The 22994-nt window shown below is 35.8% G+C and overlaps 1 protein-coding gene across 1 annotated transcript in view; it reads right to left on the bottom strand.

Moving 5' to 3' along the window:
* Positions 1 to 1469: 1469 nt before the first annotated feature.
* Positions 1470 to 22994, bottom strand: part of LOC129255073 (gamma-butyrobetaine dioxygenase-like) — a 41651-nt gene continuing 20126 nt past the window's right edge. The window contains exons 3-6 of the mRNA XM_064095537.1: positions 21084 to 21189; positions 14159 to 14358; positions 7714 to 7880; positions 1470 to 5127 (exon numbers count right to left, since the gene is read on the bottom strand). Of these exons, the coding sequence (XP_063951607.1) occupies positions 4946 to 5127; positions 7714 to 7880; positions 14159 to 14358; positions 21084 to 21189 (655 nt within the window). The 3' untranslated portion in view covers positions 1470 to 4945. The remainder of the gene's footprint in view (positions 5128 to 7713; positions 7881 to 14158; positions 14359 to 21083; positions 21190 to 22994) is intronic.

The following is a 22994-nucleotide window of genomic DNA, read 5'->3' as shown; positions in this document are numbered from 1 at the left end:
ACTTCACCGGGAAAATAGAAATAACCCGGAAAATGAGAAAAGAGAGAGAAAGAAAGAAAGAAAGAAAGAAAGAAAGAAAGAAAGAAAGAAAGAAAGAAAGAAAGAAAGAAAGAAAGAAAGAAAGAAAGAAAGAAAGAAAGAAAGAAAGAAAGAAAGAAAGAAAGAAAGAAAGAAAGAAAGAAAGAAAGAAAGAAAGAAAGAAAGAAAGAAAGAAAGAAAGAAAGAAAGAGAGGAAAGGGAAACACGGAAAAGGGAAAAGAAAGAGACCGAAAGAAAGAACATAAATTGCGTTTGCGTTAAAGTATGTTGTATATTATTATGTACCCGCGATTTGATAAAAGAGAGTCGCCATCTGCAATATTTAAAAATGTATCACGAGGTTCGATCCGGGGGCTCCGCCCTAGCCCGGTGACGGCACCAAAGGGGGGGGGGGGGCGCATTTGCCCCCAGTGAGTTGCGCCCCTCCCCACTTGCTCCCCCCCCCTCTCCGAAGTTTTGAGAAATTAAAATAATGCACAGTAAATGTTGTCATAAGTCATAAGCATCCTGCTAAAGCTGCAAAGTGCTCCAAACAGCTTTTTCGTTCTTTAAATGTAAAGAAGAAGAAGAAGGAAAAATGGACACGATGATAATGATGATGATGACGATGATCTTGATGATTATGATGATGAATAAAAAGGAGGAAAAAAAAACAGGACAAGAAAATTGAAAATTTCAATTTCGATGCTGAGAATTCTACTTAGCCCAACACAAGCAGTACAAGAAATGCCACGAAATTACCATTTTAGGGCGAGATGAGGGCCGTGGGTGTCACGGGCCTAATTACAGTGAGTAAGGCAAAATATATTTATTCGACACAACCCATTCCATATTTTTAAAAAGGTAATATAGATAATTGACAAAAATGTATGAATATGGGCTACAGGCTTACCCTGATTCTAGGATGGGCAACTGCTGAACTTCCTTTGCACAAAATGGGAAGAAATATATAACTCTTGAACTATTTTCACTGCATTATGGCGGGATGATTAGGGCTGTTTACTGTTTCAGGTGGTAAATATGATCCCGTCGTGAGATGTCTTAATGAATGCCGATATAAATGAGTCGTTCGAAGTACCCTTTTCTGGTCAGATATAAAATGCCAAATGTATATCCTATCCAAGGATAGTAAAACATTCGACCCTTTAATTTCAGCCTTATTTTTTATTGAATTTTTAACAATGGCAGTTTAATGAGTCTAATATATGGGAAATGTTCTAAGCACGTGAAACCTGCGATTCGTCCAAAAAGATTGAATGCACAGGCCCGACAAAGCGGGCGCTAATTAATCTTTATCTTGTCACAAGCTTTTACACTTTTTATGTATCTATTCATTGATTTATCCATATATTCATATTCCACAAATCCTCAAAGCACATTCCATAATAAATTATTTCCATTGAAAAAATACATTAAATGCATATGCAGTAATCGTACCAATAAAATGAAAACAAAGCCTTACTGAAAAGCAAAGCTTATTTTCATTTCATTTCGTTTATTTCAATTCAAACATTAACAATTTGTTTCGCACATTTTGATATGTAATTTAAAGCAGGAAAACATAATAGCAAATTTCTATGTACAATAATTCTTGGAGATTGTATAGAAAAAAAATGACTACTTGAACATAATACCAGATAAACTTTAATGAAAAATGAGAAAATGAAAATAGAAAAGGAAAAAATTGGAAAGAAAATATCAAAGGTTTCTAGAAGCTTGCCCCGGCACTCACAAACGATTAAGATTATTATATGTAGACCCCCTATCGAAATTGTATACAAGGGTAATATGATATAAATTTAGCAAACTAATCAGCAAAACTTTATAAATTTACTAAAATATAAACACTGAAACACGAATGTATACACACTGAAGACAAAATTATGTAGATATATTTTTTTTAATAATCAACCCTACCGTGGATAAAGTTCATAAGATATTTGATTAAATCGGTAAGAATTCAGAAGAAATATTTAGATGAGTAATTCAAATCGGTTGAGATTAGCTGTCTCTTTTATTACTCTGTCCAGAGAATTACAGACTTAGGGTCCTGTTGAAAATAAACTTTTGCTAGAAAATACTGTTCTGCATTTACATGTTTTAGGTAAGCGATAGTCATTTGAGTATAGTATTATATGGATGCAAAGTAATTCTCATAAAATTATTTTGTAAGACATTAGGTATATTATTTCTATCTAACTGATAAATGAATTGGAATAGTTGTAAGCAGTACAGATTACCATACTGGCTTGATAATTCTGACGAAACAGTTCATCCGTATGAACTCTAAAGGGCATATTGAATATTATTCTCAGTACTTTTTGTTGAAATGTTGTTGCTGTTGTTGTTATCTTGGGTTTGGAGGCGCGTGTCATTCAGATATGAATATTTACGCCTATGATAAATTTGTCGTTTTGTGGTTATAAAATTTGACGCATAATGGATTAGCGCTGCTTTCAGCAAATTTGAATGAGATCGTGAAAGGCGGCTCATCACAAATCCTTGATTGTTTGAATAGTATTTTCTGGCCAACCTGGTTCAGTAATTTGAACGGGCTTCTCAGCATGCGCGTGGTTGCTAATAAAAGCAAGCACTGCCTAGGCCCCCCAATACCCAACCAAGACAGTGTGATGCCTGTCAAACAGACCTCTCCTTCCGAAGTTTGAAAAGAGAAAATAAAAAGTGTGTAATATAAAATACATGTTACTGTATGATATATCATAACCAACTATAAGGAAACAATTAATTAATGCAGACATTCTGGGCTTGTGCTCGGTGCAATTAATCTCATGTGTTATTATTAAATGTTATATTTTTTAAATGGTTATCTGGAATATTCTATCGATTCATAGATGGGTGACACCTGTGTACATAGACTCAAGGGGAACTTCAAAATGCAGTAGCCAAAATACAAGTAATTTTAGAGAGAGGAAAAAAATAACAAAACAAAATAAAACATATCATATACATATATAAACATTATATACATTTATTTACAGGCGCTATATCTTATAATATGTTATGCAGAGAGAACTTAAAAATAAGAGAGTCTATGTGTCCTTCTTACGAAAGACACAAGTGCTCTCTGGTGTGAAGTTTCTGCTGAAGACAATAATCCTTCGTTGAAATAGTAAGAATCTGTCTAGTCTCGTTTGAGAGGCATTTCCACATGCCAGAATCCCATCCACTCTAAAAAATATTCGTTTATCGATACTTTGTGAAAACAGTTACATCCACACCGTCATGAATATTCATTAGGTGTACTGATAATGCCACACCCCACTTTCCCTTTTCTTATGTCACACATTTTCATTTTTCCGTATACATGTGTAAATGATGTGCCTCCATTATGATGAAATAAGTTGCGGCAATAAATATGAAATCTGAAATATGGGGATATGAAATCATCAGCCCACTTAATGAATACTCGATAAAGACATGCCTAGAAGTGTTTCAACGGAATAATGCAAATCTTTAAAATTAAATAACTTCGTTATTTGTTATCCGATTTTGATCAAATTTTCAGCATTTTGCTCAGTCTGTAAATTTTGCATTATTTATTTATCTCCAGCCTGGACCATCCCTTTAAAGATATGATAAAATTATTGCACAATACAACATGGATCGTGCATTGTGCTTGGAGAAAATTTTTAAGCTTCTTGATGACTCTAATATTTATTGCCATAGTTTTGCTGTTAAACCCGAAGGCAGTGTATCAATTTTTTTCAAGCAGTACGTGTTTTTTTTTTCCGGATGAATGGAGGCAGTAATTGTTCAGAAGAGGTGGAAGTTAATCGATGACTAATAACTCCTGTCACACGATCTGTACCTTCAGATGAACGAGTGTGTAAGGTCAGGGGCTATGGGAGGGGAGAAGAAAGTACATACAGTATCACAAAAGGAGGTCCATGCAGGCCTGCGCCTGGTGGAAATAGCGTTGTTAAGAGAGCTCAAAGGTGTGTAAAAAATGTGGCCGGTTTTTTTTTTTTTTTTTTGCTTTAGTTTTTAAACATAATTAATACGGGGAAGTTGAAAATTATGGTGACATTTGATCAACATTCATTTCTCGTCTGACAGAGAATATGTGAAAACTTTGACCCTTTAAAACAAATATATCGTTTAGTACTGAATCCACCATCACTGGGCCATGATATCCGAATAAAAAAATAGGTAACATACAACTGGATGATCTAATATCAATTATTAAAAACTAAACAAAGGTAACTCAATCGCATGTCTACCCCCAACAAAATAAGTTGATTTGAATAAAGAGAGAGAAAAAAATCAAACAAGCATAACATTGAACATTTCATTCATTCGGATGTAGAATGAGATGAGTTAGGATATTGTAATAAGTATTCAAAAGATGGGGCCGATGACATCACCCGCTATTTCTTTTGTAAATATTTATTTTCTCCTCATTTTCATGTGAAACAAAGGTTCATTTGCCCCTAAACACCCATGTGGAATTACTGTTTTACCCTTTTGTAATTCAATTAAGAGGTCCTGATTTTCAAATCTGTAAATATTGAAACATCGTATAATTCATACAATAAAAAAATTGTGATTGATGTCATCGAATATCTCATTGGCATATCGCTGGGTTGTACATATAACTTTTTTTAAAATCGATCTTTAAACGTCCCAACTTTTTTTTTTAAAACTATTTTACATCCGATTTTGATGACATTTTCAGCTCTATGCTTGTTTAGCTTTTCTTTATTGATGAAATGTATTTTTTTTATCTGGGGTGGGCTTGACCGTTAAAAAAATATTTAGTTCCATATTACACATTTCTCAAAACTATTTTCTCAATGGAATCCATGCGTGTTGTATCTCAAAACACTGTGCTTGTACACGGGACTTGAGTAAGTAATTCTCCTTCGATATCAGAGTATGGCCTACCCTAATTTGACAATGAACTATACTGTTCCATTGCGTCGAGTTTTTTCTTAAGAATTCTGATTTTTGAGGATACCGTATCCCAATCTAAATAACCTCCTTCTAGGTGTCTGATCGATCCTGGTCGATTGGTAAAACCTTTCCGTCCATGTAAAACTCGGTAATTATCCATGATCAGAATATCTCCTTCGGGATGAAAAAAAAAACACGAAAATTTATTGATGATAATTCAAGCAAGACATACTAAGTAATGATGTGATTCAGAGATAATGAGCCCACCCCCTTAAAAATGCTCATATAACAATAATGGTGTTTTGTAAGAATGATAAAAGTGAGCGAGCATTGTAAATATATATTTAAAAAAAAATCTAAATTGCTAGTCAATACCACTTTTCCTTATCATGATCAGTATATAGCACATCATAGAAGAGTTATTATAGTATAGTAATGGATAATTGGTAATACCTGATCATTGGCAGCCAGTGGCTGAAATATACACGTTTAAAAAATATAAAAACATACAAAGATGTAGAGAGTAGACAAATAAATTAACAAGTGATGTAGCAGCAGTGCAGGACAAAATTCCAATTGTTGCACATCCATTGCCTTTTCAATTGGTTTCAATTTGGGTTCAGTTGATATCGATGGGTTCCAATAGGTCCGATGGATCCAAATTAGATACCACACAGCAAAAACTGTGGTGTTAACCGGTGTACATAGAGGACCACACCAGTTATTTTACACCGGTGTTAAATTGGTGGTGTTAGTTTTACACCTATAGGTGTTATTACAACACCTATGGTTGTTACATTTACACTCTTTGGTGTTATGTTCAATCTCTAGGGTGTTATTTTAACACCTCAGGGTGTGGTCCTCTATTAACACCAATTGGTGTCAGTTTTAACACCACAGTTTTTATTGAGGTCCTATTGTAGCGTCAGTTGGTCTCAACTGGCCCAATTAGAATTCAATTTGGGGACCAAACAACTGCTCTTCACCAGATGGAATAAAATTTTGCACAATATCTCTGTCCTTTAAATTAATATATATACAGACAGTATGCTTCTACAGTAGCACAAGCAGATATTAGTGGAATTTCCTCATGTCTTACTGAAGTAATATTATTCTACTTATTTTACTTGTGCCAATTAGACAAGTTCCCATTGCTTCCCCGATTGGTCCTCAATTTGGACACCAATTGCAGTAAATTGGTGTCAAAATTGGGGACCAATCGAGACCAATTGGTTCCAAATGGGACCAATAGTCAATTGGTTTCAATGGGTACCCAATGGGTATTCAATTATTGGAAATTTGTCCTGGTGCTGACTTTGAAAACAGCTATTGAATAATTATTCACAAAAGAAAACATTCATATGATAACAAAATACTATGTCCATTGATCCAAAATGACCTTTGACCATGATCATGTGATCTAAGATGTGTGCAAACAATCATACTCATATGTCCAAGTTTCATGAACTAGCTCCATAAAAATTAAAAGGACAAGTCCATCGCCCAAAAAAGTTGATTTGAAGAAAAAGAGAAAGATGCAACAAATATAACACTGAAAATTTCATCAAAAGCGGATGTACAATAAGAAAGTTTCACTTAAGGACGTTCCACAGTTAAAGTGAAATCCATGTCATTTTCACCAAACTTTGCACATAGATACTTTAGAACCTTAATATTCGAAATATGCAAAAATTAACATAGGTCCATATGCTTGATTATTTGCTATAGAGCTTCAAAGTTCACCCAAATTGATGCTCTTAAGAATTGCGCATTCAAAATAATTTGGCATTTTTAGACCGCCCAAGATTACTACAATGAGTTTATACCTCTCTCACTCAAAATACATGAAAAAGTCATCAAATTTCGCAAGAGAGTTAATAATTGTATAGTTAGAATGAAGAATCTATTTATAGTGCTATTTTTTGCAATTTTAAGTCAATAACATTTCCCTTACTGAAAGGTTTTATGTTCAGGCCGGGTGTTCAGGTTGCTTAATTTGCAACACCGTTTAATCTAGACTTTAATGTGTGTTTGAGTCTGCAATACATAGGATAAGACAAAAAATATCATACAATTAATGATTTTCTTTTTTTATTAAAGTTGATTATTTTGATGCCAACAGATTCCTTGATCCCATAATAGGTGGTTTAGGTGCCAGCGTCATGATTCTAGGTTACTCAGAAACCGAGATATTGTCGAAAACCCTGCTTTTGGTGGCCATTTTGTAAAAAAAAAATCCAAAATGGCGGGTATATAGGTATCGGTGCAAATGGAAACATTTTTATTCTGATTCCTTATACAATAACCTTTCCAAAAATGTATAATTTTCAATTTCTCCAAAAAAATCCGGCGAAATAGCATAGTGAGAGTGACCAATAGTTGCTTTCACCATAAACGAATTAGGAAAGAGCACAGTAAAAATAAGAAACATACAATGTAAACAATATTTTGCAATTTTTGGCTTCCAATAATTTTAATGCAGGGTTATAGACTTCAGAATACGAACCGTTCGACATGTTGGAGTCAATGCATTATTTGCCTATTTCATAGTACATTATGTATTCTTGAGTTCAAACCTTGGGGCCCCCATGGACCGATTCCAACTGAAATTTGGGTGTCTTCGCCATGCTCTACCGAATTATGTATACAAAAACCGCTGAAATAAAACAAAAAGAAAGAAAGAAAATCGAAGACTCATATTTCTGTACTCTATTGTATCAATAGTAGTTTGCTTTAAAACGTGCCTAGATTAAATCTTACCGTTTTCCATCTTGTATTCAAATACGTTTTCCTGTGCGTACAGCAGATCAATGAACGCCATTAACGCTTTGTATGTATTGATGACGTCATCAGCATGCATCCGTGCAATGGCACTTCGTCCATGTTCAGTGAATGTAATTTGGGCAACTTCGTTTTTCTCATTCAACCTAAAATACAAAATAAAGATCGATGATATTCATGAAAATTGCCATCGGATGTATCTCAAATGCTGAGATTGTAATTCCGACTCCTCCCTTTATTGTCTTGCCAACAAGAGGTGATGAGGCGAGACTAAGGAATCCAAATGTCGTCCGTCCATCAGACACAAACAGCGAACTTTCGCAATCTCGAGGACGCAGACATTAGGGTCCCGTAACACAATGGTTAACGATTATACCTTGGTCACATTTGCTCTACGGCGGCCGTACGGCGAGTCGACAACAGCCGTTTTATTAATTTTAATTCAAACCACCTATATGTAGTTGGTATAAAAAATGTTGAAACGGCTGTTTTCGACTCGACGTACGGCCGCCGTAGAGCAAATGTGACCATGGTATTAATCATACACCCGATTTTAACATTGATTGTACATTATAGTCAATGGAACCAAACGTAGAAAACCGTTCTACAATCATTGCTAGGCTTTGTGTTACAGGCCCTATAGATCTGCTTTTCGTGTACAAAATTCTTTCATGGACACCATGCATGCCATTCCAGGGGCGGATCCAGCCTTCGCCAATAGGGAGGGGGGGGGGGGGCGGCGGAATTTTCAGTCATATTTTCCCCGATCGGCCGCTAAAAGATGAGTTTTGTTTGTTTCTTTGAAGGGGTAGTCCGAAAGTCACTTCTTACCTTTATTCTTATAAATCAACATAAAAATATAACCCTTATTTACATAATGCGAGCGAGAATCACGAGCATTTTTTTTTTATATCGTACTATTTTTTGCTAAAATTTAAACATTCTGGTCAAAGTTGCTATCATGAAAACGATGTGTATTCAACTAAATAACGAACGCGAAGCAGGAGCAGAAATTTTTGATACACGTTTTTAGATATAGATTTAGACCTACCCGTTAAAGACTGCTTGCAGTTAGCCATGAAAACGTTACATATTTCAACAATCAAATAATGCGAGCGCAAAGCGCGAGCAGAAATTTTTAGATACGTTTCGAACTGATCGAAAGGGTACCTGAAGTCCTGAAGGACTGCTTGCATTTAGCCATGAAGAAGTTGAATTTCTCAACAAATAATGAGAGCGCGAAGCACGAGCTGAAAAAAATTTGACATTTCTACATTAAGAATTGAAAATTTTAGTCAATTTTTGTAACTTAGAGAGAATAGCTATTTAACTAAACAATTGATGCGAGCGCGAAGTGCGAGCGGAATAATTCGAGATTTAGACCTAAGACGGGACACTCTATTCATGTTTTTTTTAATCATGAAAAGGATGAGTAAGATGGGATCTTCCTACATTAATAATGCGAGCGCAAAGCGCGAGCAGACAATTTTTGATACTGTGATTTGAAACTGGATGTTTAAATAGAGAACAAGTTGCGTAGCTGAATAAACATGCGTGCGCGCGTTTCAGATTTAGACCTAGAATCTAGGCATTCTAAATATATCTTTTATCATGAAAATCAAAGCGAGCGCGAAGCACGAGCTTAAAATATTTGATATTCCGATCTTAAAAAGGGTTAAATTCAGCTCTATATTTCAAGCACTTTGTAAGAAAATTGTGAGGTGGATATGGATCGCACTTGATAAAGAGATGATATTTTTTATTATCATTACGTTGAGTTTTGACATAGGACCGGGACATCCTAACATGCTATCATACGAAAATGATGAATATCTTCCTATTCCTCTTGCTAAGCCCGAGATTAAACGAAGGGAAAATTTAATTATTAAATGGATATCTTATTTATTAATGCATAATGAGGGAGCGGAATCTGATGATATTATGGCCTGAACACTCCTCATGCCAAGCACTTTTGTAATTATGAATAGGATGTATCACTATTCAGTTAATATATTTATAACCATTAAATCGCGAGCCGAAATTTTTGCTTAACTCATGAAAAGGGGATTTTAAGTAGTTTGTTTTATAATCAATATTGAGACATATACTCGCTAATCGAATGCAAGCGTGCAGCGCTAGTTGATACGTTTCGACAATCAGATCTGCAAAGGGATATTTTGAAAACTTTATGGAATACATGAAAATATAGGTACCTGATAAATCAAAATTCGTGAGCGCGCAGCGCAAGCAGAAAATTTGATTATTCAAGCAGAAAATTTGATTATTCAGACCATAAAACTGACATTTTTACAGAGCACCTTTTAAAAATCAATTTCTAAATCACACAAAACAATGAAAGTTCGATTACCGAGGTAAAATATGTTTTGTATATAGACTTCCAAACTTGATATTTAACCTCCATATTGAACAATACATGTTAATCACCCAACAGGCAATGCGAGCTCGAAGCGCGAGCGAAAATTTTGTATAGTGACATGAATTTTTTTTTCCAAGTCTTTCCTTCATCTTATTTTATTAATTCATCTTCTTCCTTTTCTTTTTCTCCTCTCTTTTTTTTTCTTTCTTTCTGTCCCTTTCTTTTTTTTTTGCTCTGCCAAGCAGTGGCGTAGCTACGGGGGGGGGGCATGTGCCCCCCCCCCCCTGAAAAAAATTGGCAGAGCAAAAAAAAGGAGAAAGAAGAAAAGAAAAAAAGGAAAATAAGAAGAAAGAGAGGAGAAAAAAAAAGAAAAGGAAAATAAGAGGAGGAAAACGAGTGAATGAAATAATGTGAGGGAAAGACTTGCAAAAAAAAATATTTCATGTTACTATATAAAATTTTTGCTGTCGCTTTGCGCCAGAATTGCCTGTTCGATGAGATTCATATCTTGCTCAATTGGCTGATATGGAGCAAGTTTTAAAGTCAATATACAAAACTTATTTTAGCTCGAACATCGAGCTTTCATTATTTTTTTCATTTACAAATGTAAGTGCTCTGTAAAATGTTCGGTTTATTGTCTACATATCAGCATTTAAAGCTCACGCTGCGTGGTCACATTGTTTGATTTGCCAAGTTCCTATTGTCTACGTGTATTCCATAACGTTCCATTGAACACATGTATTTAGAATGCCCAGATTCTAGGTCTAAATCTAAAACATGCGCGATAGCCTGTATGCTCTTTATTTAAAGTGTACTTAAATTATCCAGTTTCACATCAGAATATCAATATTTGTTCACGCTTCACGATCGCATTATTAATGATACCCAATTAACTATATCCTATTTATGATTTACAAAATATATGAGTGGCCCCGCTTTTAGGTCTAAAATATCAATTTTCCTCCTCTCGCGCTTCGCGCTCGCATCAATTGTTTAGTTACATACCTATCCCATTTATCAATCCAAAAAGTGCTTAGAATGACCCTTTTTTTTTAGGTCGGAATGCCCCCCCCAAAAAAAAAAAAAAAATTGCTCGCGCTTCGCGCTCGCATTATTGAAATATATACCGTCTTCGTGGGTAACTGTAAGCAGTCCTTAATATGTCCCTTTTCGCCCCTTTTCGATAATGCTAGAACCAGAGAACAGTTAATAAAATTTCTGCTCGCGCTAGGCGTTCGCAGTAACCATCTCGTACGACTGGTCATCATAGCGTAAGAAGTATGTTAGGCCTTATTATTACCGTAGACCTAATGTCATTAAGTTTAATCAGCTATTCAATGTTAAATCTATTAAGCACTTAAAGAATCTATCCAAAATATTTTAAAGTCATCATATCGAAGTTCAAATAATTTTGTTATCTTTCCTTTTTTCATGCACTTCCAGTCGTTGAATTGGTCTTTTTAAAATTAATTTACACGTACGTAGTTCAGACTATTTTTATGCCATGTTATTCAGTGGCGTACATGGGGGGGGGGGGGGGGGGCACCAGCAAAAATTTCGAGTCACTTTGAGGGACCTCAGTTGCCAGGTATACTGACCTAATAGAAACATTTTAAGGACATGCAGTGCCATTAAACGGATATGTATCTCACTGATTAAATAATGCGAGCGCGAAGCGCGAGCTGAAAATTTTTGATATTCAGGCCTAAAAGGGGACATTATAAGCAATTTTTTTGTAATCATGATACGTACCTGCCTCGCTAAACAAACAATGCGAGCGCGAAGCGCGAGCTGATTTTTTTGGTATATATTGACCCCAAACAGGGAATATATTATCATACGCATCTCACTAATGAAATACTGCTAGCACGAAGTGCGAGCTGAAAATTTAGGAAATTCAATCCTGAAGAGGGGCATTCTAAGGCTTGTTTGCAGGAATTCACTAAGACCGTACGTTTTTCACTAACCAAATGGTGCGAGCGCGGAGAGCGAGCTGAAATTTTTTGATATTAAGATCAGAAAAAATTACATTTCTGATTTTAGGAATTCATGAAGAGCAGACATCTCACCAATCAACTAACGCGAACGTTAGCACGGATAGGAAATGTTTTATATTAAAAAGGGCAATCACTTTAAGTAGTCATGAAAAAGAAGCAAATGTCACTACATGAAATAATAATAACTCGAATTGCGAGGAAATATATTTGGTGTACAGTATATTGATTTAAAAACTGGAGGTTTTAGTACAGCAGGATTATATATCTCTTTAAACAGTCTATGCGAGTTCCAGGAACAATGAAGACATAGACCCTGAGCAAATAATGTTTTAAAGTTATGAAAAAATGTTTCTCATGTAATATAACATAATTATAATATGCAATTTATAATGAACATAATTTCTTCTTTCCCCACTACTTTTCTCTTCCTTTCTCATTCTCTTTCTCATTTTCCCTGTGTTTTTTTTTTTGGCCAGCCGATGGGGGGGGGGGGGGGGAGGGGGGCACGTGCCCCCCATGCCTCCCGTAGTTACGCCACTGATGTTATTAGTCCATATATTTATTTTCGATTCTTGCCTTTTACCTGTTTGTTGTAAGAGTCTGATATTTTAACCTTTTGTTATCTTTTAACTTTTTTTTTATCTATATCTATATTTGTTGTTACTATATTGTATCTTCCATGCCCCTGAAGGGGCCTTATAAGAAATACAAATTACTGTATCACTGTAGCTATGCCCGCCTGAGCCCGCGGCGGGGCTGTACTCTGGCCGCTGGCTGGAGATATGCGAAACGCTAGATTATGACATGGATAAGAAAATGGTTTTTCAAACAAAGTAAATATCAGGGGCGGATCCAGCCCCCGCCAATAGGGGGCGGGGGCGAATTTTTTGTTCACCCATATTTCCTCCTATCGGCCGCTCAAAGTTGATTTTTGTTTGCTTCTTTGAAGACGTCTCAGTGGCGTAATGAGCCAAAATTTAGGGGCCTCGATACGGCATATCGCGTAAAATTAATAAGAAGTTGCGAGCGAGCGAGCAAAAAATTTGACATTTTAATTACAAAAATCAAAGTTTGTGATAGATTTTAACATAACATTTGAAAAATTATAGGCCTATGTTTCACACTTATCCCTTTCCCCATTTTCTATAGGTCGTGAAAAATTGGGGGGGGGGGGGGGAAGCAAAACTCCGATGTCCTAACAGTCAATCATTAGCTTTGTTCTTGTAAAACAACATAAAAAATGTAATAATCTCATAAGACCTATTTGAATAGTGCGAGCGCGAAGCGCGAGTTGAAAATTTTTGGAATTTCATGTATTTTGTCCTGAAAATTGAATATTCTGGGCAATGTTTGTGCACCTGAACAAGATGCGTGTAACTAGAATTACTGCGAACGCGAAGCGCGAGCAGAATTTTTTTATATGGGTATTGGCTTGATCGCAAAGGGAAGGACGATTTGCAGTTAGCCATCAAGACAATACATATTTCAACTTTTAGATAATGCGAACGCGAAGCGCGAGCTGAAATTTTGTTGACATTCCGACCTAAAAGATTGACATTCTAAGCACTTTTGAAATAAACGGTATAGGTATAAAACTAAACAATTGATGCGAGCGCGAGCGGAAAAAAATAAATGTTATATCTAAACATGGGACACTCTATTCATGTTTTGTTAATCATGAAAAAGGATGGGTAATTTGGTTTTCTTCAGGAAATTTGCACAATGTCTTTTGTAAACAAAAAGAAGCACACTGAATTTTCAAGAAAAATATGAATATGTGAATATACATCATATCTAGAAAATAATTTGAACAAACATGTATTTTAGATCTTGACGTTGCTGGCTTCCATAGTTGTGATTGATTTGATCAATCTTACTTCTTTGTAAGACGGGGTCCTGATCTCTAGAACGACCATTTAAAAATGTTTGTTTTTCCAGGTGGCACCTCGCTCAATGCTGTGCGTTGGTGTTTAAATCATGACATTATATCACTCCTATATTTTCGCGAAACATCTCCCAAACATTCGATCACGTCAATTATGGCACGTACCTGATTACATGATTACGGGAGATGTTGAAGAACTCTCCAAGAGAGTCCGTTCCTCGATCATAGAATTCCAAGACTTGTTTCGTAAGAATATCATACGAGTCTGGTGAGGTCTCCCGAAGGTCGTTAGCAACCTTGAACCCGTCTACGATGATATTTTCACCACCCTGATCCGATTGCTGTAAACAGTGTAGCATCTGAATCTATATGTCATTAGAAATGTATGGATTAGAAATGGATTTGGGGAAATATTTTAAAGAAAGTGCGCAGGCAACAGAGATTATGTTAAATAGTCTGTGTAACGATTAATTTCAAATATTTGTATCACTGAGTTAAGGGATGGCTGTTAGGTCAAAAAAATAGGAGGGGGATAGGGGGTTCGGAATGTCGAGTCGATAAGCAGTGAATTAAGAAAAAATAAATAAAAACAAGTAGGTCTATCAATGAAGGTAATGACAAATCTACTTGAATAGGCCTAACGGTTATAATCTTAGTTTTTACACATGCAGTAAAAACGCTGTTTAAGATTTTATACAACGCGGTTATATATGAACCTTACAGTATTTGTTTAACCGTTTAAACATGCATGTTTAATTTATTGAAGATTAGATATTGAAAATTAAACTTTGTTGCTTAAGATTTAAACATTTGTTTAAACTGTTTAAACAATTACTGTAAGGTTCATATAGTAAACAGCGTTAATTTTTATAATTTGTTTACTGTGTAAATCAGCTTACGTTGATACGCATTTTTGCCAATTAGAGATCGCTATGGCAAAGATCTTGATATATACCATACCGACTACGCGAGAGATGCATGCCATGATCGTGGGGGGGGGGGGGGGTGTTCTATTTCCTTAGAGTATAAAGAGAAAATTTTCCTACATAATAAAAGGACTTAAAGCGCATTCCAGAGATAAACGACAAAAGACCCATTTCTATCTTTTCGGTTTCTTTCATTAGAGACTAAAACTTATTAGCAATAAAACCTATTATTAGTCCGGCAGCCAAGGGGGGGGGGGGGGGTAAGGTTGCATTGGAATGTCATAGTTAAAAAAAAAACTGATTTTTGACTGGTGAAACCTTCTATTTGAAGAATATACATGCTGGAGCACTGTCAGCATTGAGCAATTTGGGATATATACGAAAATCCAAAATGGCCACCGGCAGCCATCTTGGATTTTCTGTTTTCTCACTTAAGCACATCAAGAAGTTTAAAAACTTGGAATATAAAGGTTTTAGTGGGCGGAGAATCAAAATCTGAAGTTATTTTGGGGATATAACCATGCTTCGATGTCGAAATATACAAATAGCGGCCATTTTCCAAGATGGCCGCCATATAACATGCATTATATTGTTTCTTTCCTGTATAGGGTACCTAGAATTTTCAAAATATGGAATATACTGGTTTTAGGGGGGTGTAAAGTCCAGATCTGAGGTTTATTTGGGGAGATCACCATGCTTCAATGTCGAAATATACAAATACATGTAGAGACCATTTTCCAAGATGGCCGCCATACAACATGCATTATACTTTTTATTTCCTGTATAGGGTACGTAGAATTTTCAAAACATGGAATATCCTGATTTTAGGGGGTGAAGAGTCCAAATCTGAGGTTTATTTGTGGATATCACCATGCTTTGATGTCGAAATATACAAATAGTGGACATTTTTCAAGATGGCCGCCTCGGAACATGCATTACATTGTTTATTTACTGTATAGGATACCTAAAATTTTCAAACCTTGGAATATAATTATGAAGGTTTCGGGGGTGGAAAATTCAAATCTGAGGGTATTTAAGGAATTCGATCATGTTTTGCTCTCAAAATATAGAAACAGCGGCCATTTTCCAAGATTGCCACCCTAGAATATGCACTATTTCGTTTAATTATGTACCTAGAATTTTCAAAACATGGAATATAATGGTTTTAGGGGGCAGAGAGTCAAATCTGTGGTTATTTTGAGGATACGACTATGATTTGATGTCGAAATATACAAATAGATGAAAATAGATGAAGAAGGTGGCCACCATAGAAAAATCATTACAGTACCTTTATAAGTATATAGACTCAGATAACTTATTTATCAGTATTTCCTGTTTCTATTCGGACAAGGTGGAAGGATTGGGATAATGAACAATATTGAGACTTCAGTTTGAATGAGCCAGTAATTGAAATATCAAGATTAAGTGCAAAAAGTAGGATATCTGAGTTCTCGCTACATGTATGTGATGTATATGATCAGGCATATTAATCATCTGAATAATTTCCAACTTATATCTCTGGAATGACTTTTTTGATGTTCGTATGGTTTTTGTCTCACCTGCATAGCAGAGTGAGACTATAGGCGCCGCTTTTCCGACGGCGACGGCGGCGGCGACGGCGGCGTCAACACCAAATCTTAACCTGAGGTTAAGTTTTTGAAATGACAGCATAACTTAGAAAGTATATGGACCTAGTTCATGAAACTTGGCCATAAGGTTAATCAAGTATTACTGAACATCCTGCATGAGTTTCACGTCACATGACCAAGGTCAAAGGTCATTTAGGGTCAATGAACTTTGGCCGAATTGGGGGTATCTGTTGAATTACCATCATAACTTTGAAAGTTTATGGATCTGATTCATGAAACTTGGACATAATAGTAATCAAGTATCACTGAACATCCTGTGCGAGTTTCAGGTCACATGATCAAGGTCAAAGGTCATGTAAGGTCAAAGAACTTTGGCCACGTTGGGGGTATTTGTTGAATTGCCATCATATCTCTATAAGTGTATTGGTCTAGTTCATAAAACGTGGAAATAAGAGTAACCAAGTATCACTGAACATCTTGTGCGAGTTATAGTAGTTTTCAAAATCAGCACTGCTGCTATATTGAATCGCGTGATGCAGGTGAGACGGCCAGAGGCATTCCACTTGTTACATACATGTATTTCAATCTGATGATGCAATATAATATAATTACTCCTTAAGATATCCTAGAGTAACTTAAAGTGTACGGGAAGGGGTAAGATGTTTATCCACTTCTTAAAGTAATGGTTTGACTGTGACAAAACAATCCTTTAATCCTCCTGAAGTAAACTACAACATTGCCATATTTGCAATGACAGTTGTTGAAACAGGGTGAGATCTGTATGCTGAAAGAAAATACTTGAAACAACTGATTGTTTTCATTTGAGAATTAAAAAAAGAAGAAAAATCACGTTTCAATATTTCAACGTTAGATGCAATTTGTTTTACCGGCTTTAGACCATGTAAACAGAGAGACTACAAAACTTTGTATCTGCTATGACAAAGAGCAAAAGGCAATTCTATAGAGCCCATGCATTGATCTCCTTTTACTCGACTACTGAATAATGCATTGAATAGAGCCCATCTATTTCATCTCCTTTTACGGGACCACTGAAAACATCTCTCGTAACTCTGATTTGAGCATTTTACGAAGTCATAAGTCCACTAGCAATGACCCAATAGTAAGCTCAGCTGCTCAAGTCAGTTCAGGTATGGCATCATCAAGAATCAGGGTACTAATGGATAATTCGTTTTTCATTCCCGATCATCGCAGAGCAAAAACGGAAATCAACCTCATGGTTCGGTCTTTGAAAACACAAAAACGAAATCACAACGAGAAAAACCTGTTGTGATTTCGTTTTGGGAGATCAAAAACAGAAGAATGAAATCAGAAATACTTTTGGGCTCTTTCTGATTTCTCATTCTATACTTGTGTTTGTTATATATCAAAAACAAAATCAGAACACGCTTTCCGCTTCGTGATTCTGTTTGGAAAAACGCAGACAGCGAAAACGAAATCGGAAACTCGCTTTCCACTTCCTGCTCTGTGATTTTGTTTTTTGCACAGCCAGCAGCCGTATCGAAATACGGTTTCCGCTCGTCTCTGAGCCGAGTTGTCCTTTCTTTCATGTATATTAAAGAACGCCCTCTACGTTTTCGATCGTTATACACACGTGCACGCAGTACAGTGCATGCATGTTACGACCACGTGCAACAAAAATTCACGTTAACATGGCTTTTTCCAGCGTTTTCGGACCTTCACAGAGCAGGAAGTGGAAAGCGAGTTTCCGATTTCGTTTTCGGTGTCTGCGTTTTTTCAAACAGAATCACGGAGCGGAAAACGTGTTCTGATTTTGTTTTTGATATATAACCAACACAAGTATAGAATGAGAAATCAGAAAGGGCCCAAAAGTATTTCTGATTTCATTCTTCTGTTTTTGGTCTCCAAAAACGAAATCACAACAGGTTTTTCTCGTTGTGATTTCGTTTTTGTGTTTTAAAAGACCGAACCATGAGGTTGACTTCCGTTTTTGCTCTGAAAAACGAATTTACCATTAGTACCCTGATTCCCACAATATCAACAGCTACCCGTTTGAAAGGTGTGTCAATGATAGGCATGTTTCCCAAAGGAACCTTTTGAACTTTGCCCTTAGGAAACGTTCGCTGGCATATGTCACAAGATTGTACAAATCTTGTTATATCACGCTGTATTCAAGGCCAGTAGAAATTCATGTGAACACGGTCACTAGTTTTCTTTATCCCTTGGTGTCCACCAAAGAGAGACTCATGAGCAATTTTCATTACTTGAATTCTGAGTTTCTTGGGAAGAACTACTTGTTGAGTTGTATGGTTCCCATCTTCTGGGGGCGACTGATAATGTCGATACAAGATCCCCTTCGAAACTACAAAGGTAGAAACTGATACATTCTTACCAAGTTTAGGATCGCCGTCTTCTGCCAGTTTGTAGTACTGACTTAGAGTGGGGTCAGCCTTTTGCTGTGTCCGCAGATCATCAGCGGTGACAGGAGAAGGCACTTTTGAGTGGTTGAGGTCTCGGTTCAGGTCTTGCCTTCTGTGCTCTTGTCTGTACTACATGAACTTCTTCAGTTGCGGCTTGCTTCTTACAAGGCGCAGAGACATCAACTTTATATATACATTTATATGGAAAATGGCCGCTATTTATTTGTATATTTCGACATCGAAGCATGGTTATATCCCCAATATAACTTCTGATTTTTGATTTCCGCCCCCTAAAACCTTTATATTCCAAGTTTTGAAAATTCTAGGTATGCTAAAGTGAGTAAACTGAAAATCCAAGATGGCTGCCAGCGGTCATTTTGGATTTTGAGTATATCTCAAATTGCTCAATGCTGACAGAGCTCCAGCATATAGATTCTTCAAATAGAAGGTCTCACCAGTCAAAATCAGTTAAAAAATGACATTCCAATGCAACCTTGCCCACCCCCCCCCCCCAAATCAGGGTTTGGCTGCCGGAATATATGCTGCAGGTCATTTCTTTCGTTTGTCCTTCTACCGAACAGCCACTTTTATCTTTCATAAATAGGAGTGTCGCATGAATGCCGCGAATAATAAAGATCTATACAAGTCTTGTTTATTGACCTCAATCTTCATGGCATTTGCACACTAGACTTCACCCGATTTGTGTTTTATTATATAGGCCCAGTGCTGTGCTCTAAAATGAAAGCTGTTCGTCCTATATTATTCAAATATTAAGACTGACATGCGCTCATATTTTTTTTCAAATGTCGGCTATACATAAGGACCGAGAAACGACCTTTTTTCAAAATTAATCCTCCTATTTCCCAACTGCGAGTATAACGATACTAACTTGAAGGAAAATCTAAGGAAAAAATATGTCATGGACACATAATTATTACATATGGCCTGGAATAAATCTTCTCCCGAATAATTTGAAGCCATGTTAATGTGTTAACGCTTGGATAATTAGAAGGTATTCTGTACTGCGATGTAAATTTTGATTTGCGCCAAAGTAAGGAATGGGTAAAAGAATGATTCCAGATGCCCGGATGATGTCATAATTCTACATGAGTTAGTAAACATATTTTGATTCTCACATGACAATGTCGAATCACATCTCTTTTATTGCCAGATCAGTTCGCTACCAATTGCGAAATATCGGTTGTATTAGGAAATACTTGTCTCGACCGGCCACAGATAAATAAGTTCACGCTTTAATTTCGTCCCGTCTCGATTTTGGTAACTCCCTTTTGTTCAATCTACACCAGAATCAGTAAGTCAAAGTTCAGAAACTTCAAAATGCTGCCGCTCGCATCGTTTCTCTATCCACCAGGCGCACTCACATTACTCCTATTTTAAGATCCTTACATTGGCTCCCTGTAAAACAACGTATTATGTTTAAGATTTTGTTGTTAACAATCCACTCTGTCACCAATGGCTCTTCTCCCCAGTACCTCATTTCACTGATCAAAAGTTAAACCCCTTCAAGATCCTTACGTTCCCCCTCTTCCAGTTCTCTCGTTACCACCAAAGTTTCCAAAACCTGGGGGAAAGATCATTTGTTCACTCATCCTCCAAGTTATGGAATAGCCTCTTAATGAAAACATTAAACAGTGCTTGACCTCTGAAACTTTCAAACAATACCTTAAAAAATTTCTCTCCAATTCTTCTTAATTCCTTTTATAAGTTCTAAAAAATGCCTTGAGCACTCTACAAAGTGGATTTGGCGCGATGTAAGTCTTATCGTTATTGTCATTTTATTATTTGTAATTCTACTTTTTATGAAAATAACTTGAAAATTGATACTAAAATGTGTTTATTAAAAATTCTGACGTCATTCTTTGGAAATTGATTTTAATACAACCCTTGTATGGCATCATTGACATCTGGATTCATTAATTTTAGCGCAAATCAAAATTCACATCACTGCAAAGAATATACCTACTGATTATCCAAGCGTGAAAACATACCACATAATTATAGTATCAAATTATTTGGAAAAAGATACCCATTCCGGCCATATTTATAATTATCATATGTTCATGACATACATTTTCCTTTAATCGGGTATTTATTAGGTGTCATTTTTTTACTCACACGGTATGTAATTATTATTTATTTTAAAGTTGTGACTTACTCCAGGTCTTATGCTGTTATAGGCAGTGTCTGTATGCAACGGTAGATCACAAGACAGATAGGCTGCAGTGCTAGCGTCATCTTTCAGCTGAACCTCAAATGATTCGCTTTAAAAAAAAAATATTGAAAAAATTAATAGACTCTTAGATCCCATTTTTACTAAAGAGACTTTAACCAGAAAGAGTGCAAAACCAAACCATGGACTATACATTTTGATTGATTGATTGATTGATTGAATTTTATTTCTGCACTCAGGCTACAAATATGCAACATAACATCTGGGTGGTACAATAAAGTTTTACAAAACAATTAAGCAATAGTCATAGTAAAGCAATGAGAAATAAATATTAACAATAAGCAATATTCAATGAAAAGAAAATAACAGTTAAAACGAATGCAGGAGACCGCCATCGTGAGCGGTTAAGCTTGAAAAAGATGGCGGCCTCGTAAAATGGTACATAAATGTCTTTCTTCATTGATCAAGTGGGTGCAATGCAGGTGCAGGTGCGGGTGAAGTAAAGGGCAGTTGAATAATCAACTTGAAGAGGGGGATGCATATGATTCGATGATTTTTCTTTTAATAGTGGCTTTAAGTGAGTATATTGTTGAACATGACTTAACGCTGTCTGGAAAATTGTTCCAAATATCAGGACCATAATGTCGAATTGATTTATGAGTTATTAATAATTTAGGGTTGGTGAGATGAAGGTTTCCTGATGTGCGGGTTGGGTAGGAATGAACAGACCTGTTAAACCTAAACATATCATTAAAGGATGGAGGAAGTTGATTATTAAAATATTTGAACATAAAGATGGCTACTTGGATCGTATTGATATCAAAGATTTTTAAGGTTTTAAGTTTATGAAACAATGGGTCAGAATGAGCCAAGTAATGTGACCCTGTGCACATACGGATTGCTCTTTTTTGTAGTTTAAAGACAGAGTTTAGTTTGAAAGAACCACAATTTGCCCAGACGATATTACAATATGTTATATAAGGGAGGACTAATGAATTGTATAACAAGAATAAAGTTTTGTCAAAAAGAGTGAATTTTAACTTGGAAATTATCCCAATACTTTTAGAAACGGACATCGTAACATGGTGAATGTGTTGATTCCAAGTCAAAGATTCGTCCATAATTACACCTACAAATTTAGATTGTTTTTTCTGTTCTAGGGGGGTGCCGTCAATGTTAATGTCAATCGGTGTGTTAATGTTATGGGAATGGTGTCTGAAATACATAAAATGTGTCTTTTTTGTATTAAAGGATAGTTTATTGGCTTTGAACCAGTTTGATACTTTATCAATTTCACGATTTACGATATTATTTAATGAGAATAAAATATTGGTGTCGTCGGCAAATAAAACGAAGGATAAAATAGAGGAGGTTGTAATAATGTCGTTAATGTAGAGTAAAAATAAAAGTGGGCCTAAAATGGAACCTTGAGGGACACCACATCGAACTAAAAGAGAATCAGAGTCGCTACTGTTAAAATTGACATATTGCCTTCGATTATTTAAGTAGTCTTTAAAAAATGAGAGACATTGACCTCGTATTCCATAATGGTTGAGTTTGGATAGTAAAATTTCATGGTTGAGGGTGTCAAACGCTTTACTAAGATCGCAAAAAATGCCAATTACGTGTTCTTTGTTCGCTATGGCATTTGTTATTTTGTCATAAATTTGAAGTAATGCTAAGTCTGTTGAATATTTTTTTCTAAAACCATATTGATTACAATTTAGAATGTTATATTTGTTTATGAATTTATAAAGTCTTGTGTAAACTATTTCTTCTAGAATTTTAGATATTGTTGGAAGTAAGGAAATGGGACGGTAATTACTTATTTCGTGAGGGTTGTCTTTTTTTAAAATTGGATTTACTTTTGCTATTTTGAATAAGTCTGGAAAAACA

Source organism: Lytechinus pictus, chromosome 2 (assembly GCF_037042905.1).
Source record: "Lytechinus pictus isolate F3 Inbred chromosome 2, Lp3.0, whole genome shotgun sequence".
NCBI classification, from domain to species: domain Eukaryota; kingdom Metazoa; phylum Echinodermata; class Echinoidea; order Temnopleuroida; family Toxopneustidae; genus Lytechinus; species Lytechinus pictus.
The sequence above is the reverse complement of the archived record's forward strand: the minus strand, read 5'-3'. Positions and strand labels throughout refer to the sequence as shown.